General features: G+C 29.9%; 1 protein-coding gene across 1 annotated transcript in view; it reads left to right on the top strand.

Annotated features, from left to right (window-relative positions):
* LOC134715984 (myb-like protein U) overlaps positions 1-8,476 on the top strand; it is a 31,207-nt gene extending 22,731 nt beyond the window's left edge. Inside the window, exons 8-13 of the mRNA XM_063578613.1 lie at positions 2,043-2,105; positions 3,185-3,276; positions 5,767-5,840; positions 6,650-6,881; positions 7,413-7,515; positions 8,139-8,476. Of these exons, the coding sequence (XP_063434683.1) occupies positions 2,043-2,105; positions 3,185-3,276; positions 5,767-5,840; positions 6,650-6,881; positions 7,413-7,515; positions 8,139-8,343 (769 nt within the window). The 3' untranslated portion in view covers positions 8,344-8,476. The remainder of the gene's footprint in view (positions 1-2,042; positions 2,106-3,184; positions 3,277-5,766; positions 5,841-6,649; positions 6,882-7,412; positions 7,516-8,138) is intronic.
* Positions 8,477-13,968: the final 5,492 nt, after the last annotated feature.

The following is a 13,968-nucleotide window of genomic DNA, read 5'->3' on the forward strand; positions in this document are numbered from 1 at the left end:
AAACAATAAGGAGATGTGGTATGACATCCAATGAGTCAACTACCCGCCAATGGTTAAATGAAGTCGATGTAAGCAATAACTATTAACAATCAAACTCTTTTCAAAAATTAAAGGGACAAAAACATAATGTGTAGGCCACAAAAACCCCGATATGAAAAATGCAAAAAATTTCCAACGAGAAAATCAACAGCCTTATTCATGAAAAAAATAGTTACGAAAAACAAATACCATGTTGTGAAGTAAAAGACTTGAACCAAAGTGAATAACAACCAGTAAACTATTAGTCCAATAATACAAATCTTTTGAGTTTGAAATGATTTATATTCAACGATTTTTATCGGATCCATTTTTTTCAATGTTAATAATAGGAAAAGTAATATCCTATAAAAAAAAATGTTGACTTTAAATGATATGAAACTCCAAATTCTTACATTATTGGACAAGTAATTAGCAGATCCCTATGGGAGTTGGACCCCCCTTTTTGGGCCGATCAATGCATTTGAAGGCGGACATATAGTTGGAACTCCACCCTTTCTTCTGGGTTGGGGCCCCCTTTTTTCAATGGCTGGATCCGCCCCTGCTAGTACACCACGGGCTTCTTAATTTTTGTATTATGATCTATTATCATGAACTAAGTGAAAGCATAGAGCTGACTGAGTGCGATATCTTCCTGGATAATCATTGAGGTCGTTTATATGTATTCCTTGCAGTAGACTTCCGTTAAATTAAAAAAAAATCTTTAAAATGCTATCAAAATTTATAAAAAGTCTGAACTTATTTCACCTCTCATTCCACTAAACATTAAATTACAGTTACAAGTGCCACAAAACTTTCCTGGCCTCTTTTCTTTAACCGTAATGATATATTCTACTCATTCATAATCTTGAATTGAGACCCTTTAGGAATAACACGTTACTCGTCAAAATTACATTTTTTTCTCTAATTTGAAATGATGCACACAGGCACAATAAAAGAAAACAAATTTTGCTATCTCTTCGAAATTGGAATTTGAAAAAGAAGAAATGACGTGTTATAGTTTTATCATACATGAATCATGTGTATTTGTACTTTCAATTTCAATTTGGTTCTAAATTTAGATTCAGTTTTTCAATAAATTTCGGACGGAATAGAAGACACCTGTTTTTTTCTGCACATGTATAAAAAGTTGAAAACTGGAAGTTGAATGACATAGTTTTTACTTATTCTAAGATAAATGTTGAGATTGATCACTTTTTAGTTTACTATGAGTATATTTTTGGGGCCTAATTTGTTCAAGTGAATTTGTTAACTTTCGTCTTTGTTCTTCCGACTTGTAAGTGTTGACCTAGACTAGTCGTCAAATTATATTCTCTTGGTATCGTCTTATTTTCTAAATTGATATAAAACATGTACTAAAATTTTCATTAGCACAAAATACGAACATGTCAACGTTTTTTTAATCTAATAATTAATTTCACATGTCATTCATTAATTGTTCGGTAACCTAAAACTTTATGTTGAGTACTGTGTGTTTTTGTTCAAAACTACGGCTTTTAAAACGATATTGTTGGCTCAATTCAGGTTTAATTTTAAATAATTAAATAATTAATAATAGTAGAATCGTCACATGTTTATATATTTATAATTCTGTTGTGAGGCGTTTCTACAATCTGTTGATATAAGTTTTTACACGAAATGCCTTTCATGTTCCTTGCGTCTGAAACAAAAAAAATTAACTAGTATTAAAGTCAGGCTGCACGAAACAATAGAATGCTTTAATTTCTAAATGGAGTAATTCAGATAATTTCTCATGATTAGGTTTTTTAAGACAGCACGGGCGTGCTTGTTGGATTTATGATAGACCACGCGAAGTATTTTCTCTTTCGTGTGTCCTTTCTTGGAGTAAGGGAGATAACTAGCGTAACTAACGTCGAACGTTATTAATCCCGTATTCCGCTAGGGGCGTGCAATTACGTACACTTCGCCTTAAAAGGCACATATTTACTCATTGGATTCCTTGAGAATACTACAATACAAAAAGGAGATTTTGTTTTATATTTCAGAGAACTGAGTTTATTAAGAACCAGCAAAGATTCACAGACAGATAACTTTTGTGAGGTCAACAGGTGAGCTTTTTTTCAGTGCTTCTTCACATTAAATCTAAAAAAAGGAACTTTTAAATCTACAGCTTCATCTTTTGGGTTTTTCTTAACACGACCCCGGTTGGTTTTACTTGGATTGATGGGATGAAAACTATTAAAACTTAGGTTTGAGGAATTTATCGTTTAAACCCTGTACCCATTGATTAAACATTTATTTTGACATTGGCCCATGAAATGAAAAAGACCCCTATTGATATTAAGGACACCTGATCAAGTGTCAAGCTTACAGCAGAAATTGATAACTGTCAACTTGAGAATTTCCAGAAACCTGTAAGTTGATTTAAATAACCAGAATCCTGTTGGACTACTAAGTTTTCGATGCAAAGTCCTTAGTACCTGAAATTCATTTAAGTATGATTTTATTAGAATAATATAAAATTTGGTTGGGCCCACACTATTTCAACTAGGCCCCTAAAAATAATATTATGTATAGCCTGGAGAAAAGAATTAGTTTTATTTTCTTAAAGCTTCCAGCAGCAATTGATTTCTATCAGCTTGAAATTATCCCATGTTTTATTTGGTTTCTGGACAATAACCTTTAAACTGCTTATTAATATTCTCTAAAATTTCCTTAGTTTAAGGATCAAAGTCTGAATGCTTACATGTATACTGTATATACACTTTGGATCAGTTATATCGTGTCTTCTAACTAAAGTCTAAGTTAAACCATGTTGAAAAACATAATCCTTGCTGTTGAACATCAAAGGTATTTAAAATAAAATGCATTTCAGGTTGACTCCAGACTACAATAGGCCATGGTCATCACTATTAAGAAATTGTACTGCTACCTGCAAAACATAATCATTTTGGTTCTTAAAATATAACTTGAAAAGAACTTAATTATTTAACCAGATGCAGATAAAAAAAATCAGCTCCCAGTATCATCATCTATAATGTTTTTAAATGAGATTTTTTTGCATTTTTTCAACTAACCAATATGAAACTATTCAGGATTTTTAATATTTTTTACTTAATAGTCATTAATGATCTTTATTTGGTTTTGCATAATACTATCAATCCATGTGATATATTTACTTTTACAGTGTTTCGTGTGTGAAAGGAAAGTATCCAAGAGAACTGTTAAAGCAATGGGATACATTCCATGAAGAAAAAGAATCACAGAATGATAGACCTGGTTTGTTTTTATTATTTTAAGACATCTGTCAGTTACATTATTGCCAAGTGAAGCACCCTGGTAGTAGGTGCTGTTCCATTAAAACACACATGGTACCCAGAGAAGGCACTTTGAAAACCGAGTGACCACCCATAGAAGTGATTTAGAGTCCTGCATAATTTTTAATCTGTTTAACACAATGATTCACATCCACCAATAGTGGCAAATTAAGTTATCTTCCCTGGGTCCCATGAATGTTTTTATGGAACAGCCCTGAAATTAATTTACTTTTTTGTGGAGTTTAATTATTATGTTTTTTGGATCAGTTCACTCACAAACTGTTAATACAAATAAAAATTGATTGCTTAATAGATTAATTGGTGTTTAACATTACAACCATTGTACTATCAGCACTATTGTGCAATTTTGTGGCAGTTAGTTTTTATTGGTGGAGGAACCCAGTGCCTAGAATCACAGACATTCAATAGGAAAAATTCTTGTAACCAATCATACACATATTACCAATTTTATAAATGATATTTGTGCATGTGTAAAATCCCAAACTTTACTGAACAATTAGGTCAATAAGGAGCACTTTCATGCTAGGCATTTTTTTGCTAGGGTTGCCTTTTAAACTTGTATGGTTTTAAACATTTATTTCACAGATTACTTTAAAGTACACAATGTATTAATAAATTATGACAGTATTGGTGCTATCTATATATCATAATTACTCTATCTGGTAAAATTTACTGTATTTTAAATGCTGATATTATTATTTAGTTATAGGAAGATGTGATATGAGTGCCTATAAGACAACTCTCCAGCTTAGTCACAATTTGTAATTTTAAAACATTATAGGTCAAAGTACAGTCTTCAACAGGGAGCCCTGGCTCACAACAAACAGCAAGCTATAAAAGGCCCCAAAAAATTTGTATATTTATCATAATTCATACTAACTAAATTTTAAATCAGTAGGAATAAGTGTTTTAAATGAATGAAAAAGCAAATTCATTAATTTTATAAGCTGACACATGAATAAAGATTAAAGGTTAAATATATTTGATTTTTGTCTAGCCTTCGACTTTAGTCCAAAAAGCGAGACTAAGTGATCCTACATTCCGTCGTTGTCGTCGGCGGCTGCGTCCACAAATATTCACTCTGTGGTTAAAGTTTTTGAAATTTTGATAACTTTCTTAAACTATACTGGATTTCTACCAAACGTGGACAGAAGCTTGTTTATGATCATAAGATAGTACCCAGAAGTAAATTTTGTAAAAAAATAAATCCATCTTTTCCATATTTTACTTTTAAATGGACTTAGTTTTTCTGCAGGGAAACATTACATTCACTCTGTGGTTAAAGTTTTAAATTTTAATAACTTTCTTAAACTATCCTGGGTTTGTACCAAATTAGGACAGAAGCTTAATTATGATCATAAAATAGTATCCAGAAGTAAATTTTGTAAAAAAATAAATCCATTTTTTCCGTATTTTACTTTTAAATGGACTTAGATTTTCTTCCAGTTAACCATACATACATGTACAATCTGCAGTTGTTTTTAAAACATTTATTAGATTCATAAACTATCCTGGATTTTAACCAAACTTGGACAGAAGCTTCTAGAAGATTGTATCAAGAGGAATATTTTTATTGAGTTTTTTCCTCATTTTTGTTGAGCCTGCGATTTACAGCAAAAGTAGGCGAGACGCTGGGTTCCGCGGAACCCTTACAAATTTTTTATCAAGTTTTCACTTCAATTAATATTAAAAACAACCATGAAAATTCCAATTGACCAGTATTTGCCAGTATTGACCACTTGAGGAGTATTGTCCAGGGCGGTAAATCTGGTAAATACCACTGGTAAATACCAGGGTGGTATTTACCACCCAACCTTGCCAAAAATGACTTATAATAGTGTAAAACCATACAAACAGGAAAACCAACAGTCTAATCTATATAAATAACGAGACACAAAAAACACTTATAAACCACATCAACAAACAACTACTGGATATCAGATTTCTGACTTAGTAGCAAACAAATGCAATGGGTTAAAAAGTTTTAATAGGTACCAACCTTCACCCTCATCTGAAACAATAGTGTAACATCACAACATAGAAAAACATACTATAAAATATTTAAGGAATGACTGTAATATTTTTTCTGTCTATGAAGAAATAACATAAAAAAAATAGTGCACACTGAATAACGTGAGTAGCGGGTTATTTAACAGTGAGGACCACATTTTTATGTTATTTCGAAAAGACAAAAATATTACAGTCATTCCTTAAATATTTTATAGTATGTTTTTCTATGTTGTGATGTTACACTATTGTTTTAGATGAGGGTGAAGGCTTCCATTTAAAACCATAGAAAACCATAAAAAAACGTTGATGACATCAGGGTCACATGACTAAATTAAGTCAAAATAACATCAGCCAATCAGAACTTGAAGACGTGTTACATCCAAAATTAAATTATTCACTTTATATAATTATATATTAACAGACATGTTCACAGACCAACAGCTGTTTATTGTGTTTGAGTTTGCTGATGGTGGAAAAGATGTTGAATCTGCTACGGTAAAGATAGTTTCAAATATGGATTTATGCAAACATTTGATATTCTCCTTTAGATAATGTTGAATGTTACCGATTTAAAGATAAATTTACAAATGTAACACTAAGGTACCAAATGGTAGGATTTCATTCTTGTACTAACAAATAAGCATCAGCATATGAACACATTGGGGATTTTCTTTCATTTAACGAAATTAAAGTACAAGAGTCATGTTAGGCTTCATTTATGTCAACAATTCCCATCAGGTGACATTTCCATGTGTACAGAAAAAAACATGTATTTTTTTAGAAACATTTGAGACATGCAACTTAATCCTGGCTGATTATAAACTGAATACAATAAAATCTTCTATTTTTAAACTTTAAAATATCATGCATTGATCAGGGTATAATTTATGAGCAATAGCTACATGTACATGATATATATCTAAGATTCTATTTTTCTAAACTCAAACTTCCAGTGTCCTTGTAAGCAAAATAGTAATATCTGACGTTTTATATGTATGGTATGATACTAAGAAGAATATGACTGATTTTGAGGAACAGTAATGATACTTCAATTGTACTGGTCTATTTGAAAATTGTTTGCTACTTGCATCATCTTTTATATAGCTTTTCTGATATAGAATATTCTGCCATTAAATGAATCTGCACATGATATCAGATGGACAGTTATTGACCAGTATTTCAGTATACCAATATATACAGAAAGACAGATGATTTGTTTGTGAGTTCAATATTTAGAATTTGTGGAATACACAAAATCTATCAAAGAATTAAGAAAATTATCATGTTTTGTTTTTGTTTTTCAGTTCCACAATATATTTGAAGCTAAAAGTGTGTTAGTTCAAGTTGCCTTTTCTCTGGCTGTGGCAGAAGAAGCATTACAGTTTGAACACAGAGATTTACATTGGGGAAATGTTCTAGTGCAAAAAACAAAGAAAACACATTTAAAATATAAACTGATGGGTCAGCTGTATAAACTAGAATGTCACAATATTCATGTCAGCATCATAGATTTTACATTATCAAGATTACATACAGGTAAACAAGCTTTTTTTTATGTATGTGGTGTCTAGGGAGAAATATATAGTGTAAGCATTTAGGTACAAATTTCTATTTCAGATTTCAATTGAAAGGAAAATAAACAAGTATGTGTCCTTCAACAATGAGAAAAACCAATGCTGTATAGTCAGCTATGAAATACTCATTTATACAATACAATTGATGAAAAACAAATATGGAAAACATTAACCAACTACTACACTGAATTACAGGCTACTGACTTGGGACAGACAATTAAAGAATGTGGTGGAATTAACATGTTTGGGAGAGTTCAACCCTCCCCTTTCCCTGAACAGTAGAAACAAATTGTAAAAATCTGTTGTAATTAAAGCTAATAAACAAATCGTATTCTCCCAGATTAAAGTATCAATCAATACACATCCAATAGATTAAGTGTACTGATGTCATAGAGGTTCTATAATATAATGTGTATGACATATGATAGTTTCTTAATTTTATACTGGTTTTTATATGTAGCAATTTTAAAAAGAAGTATACTTTTATTTTTAGAGGGAGTAACAACATACAATGACTTGTCTACAGATGATACATTGTTTGAAGGGACAGGAGATTATCAGTTTGAGATTTACAGAAAAATGAAGGAAGAAAATGGGTATGTTGATCAGTGATCATGTCCCATATATTATCATGATTATAGAAAGTTTGTTGGCTGTAGGGGGATTTTCTTTTGAAATAACTGAACATTTATTATTTTTGATGGAAACTAATTTATTTGGATTGTTTGATTATAGAAAAACAGTGATTTAAAATGAGCTGACAGGCAAAACCTCAAAATTGAATATCAATGAATATAAATTTTTCCTGAATCAACAAAAGAGAAAAGATACAGAGTATTGAGTTTTAGGTCCAATTAGTTTCAATGACCTCAAATCAGAGTATTTTAATATCTTAAAATGATTAGAAAAGTATGCATATGACATGTATCAGCAAGGTTATTACAGAAAATGGGTTGTTGTAAATTAAAAATAATACCATATGCTTGAAAATATTAAATAGAACAAATTAATTCTCCATTGGTATATTACAGTGTCTCAACTAGTTTATCATTGTACAAATATTAGCACCATGCATTGGACTACTTATTGTTAAAAAGTCTAAAATATGTTTTTTAGAGTGATATTGCAAAATTGAAAACAACTTGAACATTATAATTATGAATGAACATGATGAAGTGTATTTTGTTTTGCAACTGTACTATTGTATATTTATTTTTAGGAATAACTGGGAAAAGTTTAACCCTAAATCCAACATCTGGTGGCTGCATTACTTGACAGATAAATTAGTGAAATGTAAAAGATATTCACGGAACACCAAAGAAGATCAAAATATGTTTAGACAATTGAGACTTTTTATGAAAGAGATTCCTAGTTATAGTAGTGCTTGTGAACTTGTTACATGTTCTGAATTTTTATATTCATAGCATAGGCAGAGTGGAGAAATGTTAAAATTTGGTGCTTTTAAAATGTTAAATCATATTTTTATGTCTCACCATAAATTCAAAGCCTATATTATACTGGCAATATTTTATTTGTGAAAAGTAACATGATCTTTAGTTAATATTTATGGCTACCCTGCTCAAATACTACAATTCAGTCTTGAAAATTTTTTGCAACAAATTTAACTGTCTTTTTCTCTGCTGTTTATCACAATACACAACAGATCCTAAATTTTTACATTTGAATTTTTGTAAAACTACTTTACTATCATTATTAGTAATATTGAAAATGTTTGTTTATTGTCGCCATAAAAGGTATCATACTAAATGCCTGAATATCTGCGATTAAAATCAGTCAGTTTAAGGTCAAGTTACAGTAAATGGGCAATGTCACAAATATTTTTACATGAAAAATACCACAAAATGTTCAGATAAGCGTAACAACATTGTGTTATAACTCATAACAGAGTATTTTGATGTTTTTCACAATAAACTAGGTATAAACAGGAGGTTATTACACCAAAAACACAATCAGTGACCATATGATTATTTTCTATCATTGAAATGGAAATTCATGTATCAACAATATTGATCAGTCATTTCTCTTCTATATTGTCAAATTCATGTATTTCTTTGACTTGTACATGTAACATCCATGTGTAATTTTTTTTATCACACTTGCTTCTGACAACAACAAAAAACTCAGAAATTTAGGATATTTGGTACAAATTATTTTTTAGTTTCTTTTCAATGTATGATATATTTTATTGTCAAATTCCTGTTTGCCAAATACGTTTAACTTGTATTACACAAGTAAAATAATCTGGTCAAGTTTTTCTTATTAACTTATAGTTATAGCTTACTTAACTATATTATTTAAGAAGCTCTATATGAATAAGTTTGAAGAAGAATTTCCTTTATAATAAAAACAAGAAACATTGTTTATATTTAAAGGGAACAACAATGCCACCCTTTAAAAAAAAAAAAAATTGTTTGTTATTGCCTATCTGTACCTTGCAGTGGTGGGTAGGCAAGTAGGTATTTTCTTTTGGCCAGCAAAATGAATTACCTGTATAGACAAGAACACAACATTAGAACATTAAAAAAACTTTGTATCTTAACATTAGAACATTAAAGAAACTTTGTATCTTGTTATTTTAAATGTAGTATTATGTATAACTGAAATTTTATCATGTTGATTTTAGATATGATATGCTTTTCTAAGTAACAGATGAAGGTATATATGATTGAAAGTGTGGATGATTGTTTTTTGGAGTAAGGGAATGAATGAATTGATTGATTGTATGATTTAAGGAATGGATGGTACATGTAGTATGAATGCATCTTTTAAACTGTACTATGGTTAACTGTTTACATTATGTTCCAAATTGTACTAGGGAAATATTCTTTTATTACATAAATTTCAATATGAAAAAAAACTTTTCTCTATAGGAGTACATTTTAATAACTCTTAAAATTTCAGTGTTTTTTTTTAAGATGAAGCTCACTTTTTATTAATTTATTGAATTAAAAACCATTTTAATGTTTAGATGTCCATGAAATTGCCACTTTGTCCAGGCATAATATTAGTTAATTCATATTATCAGTTTTCAGCATTTTACTTTAAATAATAGTTCAAGTAAAACAAAGATTTGAACATTTAACATAGAATATCCTCCTGAGTTCAAGTTTTAAGGTTAAATTTTGAAAAAAGACTACAAAATCATGGATATTAGATGCAAGATGAATATTGATGCACAAAGCAAATCCTGTTTGTTTTTTTACTGTAATTTTAAGCCTTATCTGTGTGTAATTAAGTAGATAATACATTTGTAAGTGTTGTTCCTCAAATAAAATACATATGGGAGGCCCTTTTTTTAGAACTAACCCACCCATAATATTAAAAATTTCCACATTACTTACAATTCATTTCAAAATTTGAAGTAAAATTTCTAGTAATGAATTTGAAATTGACTCTATTCATTATTTTGTAACATAATCAAAATGCACACAGATCAACAAATCAACAGTGATCCTAGCTTAAAACAATATTTTCTGCTTGATAAATAACAAAACTAAAAGACACATAAGCAAAGTAATGGTAATATGTGCTTAAAACACTTTCTTAATCTGCTTATCTGACAAATGAAGTTAATTAGAGAATATACTAGTATTTTATGGGGTCATTTTTTTACCATTAAGTTCTGAATTAAATGTCAAGATTTAAAAATACAAGTCACCATTATTTGACCTAGAAATGGCAAAAATAGTAAAATTTATACCTTTCAAAATAATATTAACTTTTTTGATAAATGTACATGGTATTATAATCTGGACACTAGTTCAGCTAGGTGTCATGTAGAATTTTATATACTTGATCTAAATGGTCATTGTATGCAGAGTTTTGGGTTTTTATATATGTGAGCAACAGCTTTCTCCAAATAGATATTTACACACATAAACATTTTTGAAAAATACATTTGTAGCAAATTATCTTTTAGGAAAGAGATGTTGATCATATTTGATATAAAAAGACTATAAAGGCAGTTTTCACTGTTTTGCATTAAATGTACAAAGTTGATCTTATGCCAACGTAGGATTGAATTCAAAAATGAAAATACTGGTGTCTGAGAGCCTTATGCTATTGACATCTAAAGAATATCATTTGAAAGATTTATAATGCTTTTTGATTTACAATTTTTCCACTGAAACTGATAATCCATAATTTAAACTATTTCAATTTAATTCTATAACGGTGTGGAAAATTTTATTCCTCTATTTAAGTTTCATGAATTGTTGCCTTTTTTTTGTCTTGATCGTAACAACAATTGTGTCTTTATCTCAAAATTTTGTTAATTTTATAAAAATTGTGCTAAAACTTTTGTTAAATATGTGTAGGAATGAAAGTTAAGATATTTGTATTAAATGTACAAGAATAAACAGATGACAATATAAAGTTTGTATTTGTATTTTATGCCTGTTAAATATCTCTTTAACAAAGATACCATATACAATACATAATCTTGGTTCGAATAGTCTGAAGTTCAATTTGATCATTTGAGCATCATTTTCATATCATGATATCTCAAGATTTCACATTCTATCTCCTCTATGAAACCATTGTGCAGGGCTTCTTATTTCAACTTGAACCAATGCTTGGGGAAAATATCCATAATCGCATTAGAACGTGTACTTTAGAACAAGTATCTAGGAATCACCTGTCTGTCTGAACCAAATACTTGAATTTGCCCAATATTGCAGAAGTTGGAAAACATGACTATCTGCAGATTGAGAAGTAAACTCCTTTAATCTTTGAATTTTTATCTTTTTCAGAATTCACTTTCTTATTTAATTATTGGTATTTTCTTAAAACTTGGTATTTTTATAGATTCTACCATATTTAAAATGAGAAGATGTGGTATGAGTGCCAATGAAACAACACTCCATCCCAGTTACAAGGTGTAAAAAGTAAACCATTATATGTCACAGTACAGCCTTCAACACAGAGCCTTGATTCACACCTAATATCAAGCTACAAAGGGCCTTAAATGACTAGTGTAGAAAAGTTCAAACATGAAAACCACTAGTTAACCACTGAACAACTGGTTCCAGACTCTGGACAGGTGCATATGTATATGTTAATGCATGTGATAGGGATATTATACTCAATTGTATATTTACGGGTTATTCAACAATGGAATTATTATTGTGTCTTCCTATTCATACAATTTTGCTTCATCAATTCTTCAATTCCCACAAAATTTGTAGTTGACTAAGCATAGCAACTACATTTTTAGCAATTTCAAATTCTTCAAATTTCTCAAAAAACAATACTGGTTCATGTAAAACTAATGATTTAATGAGGCTTGCAGGTACAAAAATGTTGGCAAAAAATTAAACATTTGTTTTTTCATTACAATTTTTTTTTTATTACAATATTAGTTATTACTTTATGATATGGTACCAAAATCAACCAAAAAAAGTGATTCGGTTTTGCCCAAGATGACTTAAAATGTTTTTATCATTGAAAAAGGTCCAAATTATCTCCCTTTGGTGCAAAATTGCCTTATTTGTTAGAATTGAAATTTCTTCTTTAACTCATCGGTGACCTATATTTTTCATTATTGTTTTCAAATAAGCTTTACATAAACTGAATAATTGTAAAATTTTAGCAAATTCTGTAATTTAGTTCTTTTTTTATTTCGATATTACCTTTATGTCTCCTATTAGTTAGAAAAAAAAATATCTTTACAAAAATGCATGCTTTTCAGAGGCAGATTTTAAGCTTAAATGAACGTTGACCAAATTTTTTTATTTCATTTATCTAGGAAAAAATATAGAGAAATCCTATATTAGGAAAAAAGGTTGACCTGCGAGCCCCCTTAAAAGCAACACTTTCCAATGAAGTGAATGTATTTGGAAAATGTAAAGCCAATCACTTTATGAATGTACCAGTTCATACCATCATTACAAGTCAGGATAAAGGTGTTATATTTCTAACTTTTTAATATATATGTTTGTTTGTTTGCTTGATGGTGTTAAATGTCACTTTCAGCGACCTAAGCTATAATGATATTATAATGATCAATTGTTTTTGTCGAGCCTGCGACTTTTGTTTTAGAAAGCTTGACATAGGGATAGTGATCCAGGGGCGGCTGCGTTAGCTAGCTTCTTAAAAGCTTTTTATTTTAGAAGGTGTAAGACCTTGATGCCTCATGTTACGAAGTTTCAATCAGTCACATGTCCAATGTCCTTAACCTCATTTTCATGGTTCAGTGAATACTTAAAAAAAATAATTTTTGAAATGTTAAATTCTCTCTTATAATAAGTTATAGGATAACTATAATTGGTATGTGCATATCTTGCAAGGTCCTCATGCCCATCAGACAGTTTTCACTTGACCTCGACCTCGTTTCATGGACCAGTGAACAAGGTTAAGTTTTGGTGGTCAAGTCCATATCTCAGATACTATAACCAACAGGTCTAGTATTTGATGTATGGAAGCACTGTAAAGTGTTCATGTCCAACTGGCAGGTGTCATCTGACCTTGACCTCATTTTCATTGTTCAGTGGTTATAGTTAAGTTTTTGTGTTTTGGTCTGTTTTTCTAATAATGTATGTAATATGTCTACTTTATTTAGTGAATGTAATGATTGTAAGAGTACATGTCTAGCTCACAGGTTTCATCTTACCTTGACCTCATTTATATGGTCCAGTGGTCAAAGTTAAGTTTTTTAGTTTTGGTATTTTTTTCTAATACTATACGCAATAGGTCAACTATATTTGGTGTATGGAAATATTTTATGATCTATATGTCAGTCATGCAGGTTTTATTTTACCTTGACCTCATTTTCACAGTTCATTGCTCAATGTTAAGTTTTTGTATTTTGGTCTCTTTTTCTTAAACTTTAATCAATAGGTCAACTTTATTTGTTGTATGGAAGAATTGTTAGCTGAACATGCATAGTTCATCTGACCTCACCTCATTTTCATTGTTCAAAGGTCAATGTTTAATTTTCTTGGTTTATGTGACAGTTGTAATAAAGCTTTATATTTAGGACTATCAGCATAATATCAATGATTTGTAAAGAAGGCAAGACATTTCAGTGT

This window comes from Mytilus trossulus, chromosome 4, assembly GCF_036588685.1.
Source record: "Mytilus trossulus isolate FHL-02 chromosome 4, PNRI_Mtr1.1.1.hap1, whole genome shotgun sequence".
Classification (NCBI taxonomy): domain Eukaryota; kingdom Metazoa; phylum Mollusca; class Bivalvia; order Mytilida; family Mytilidae; genus Mytilus; species Mytilus trossulus.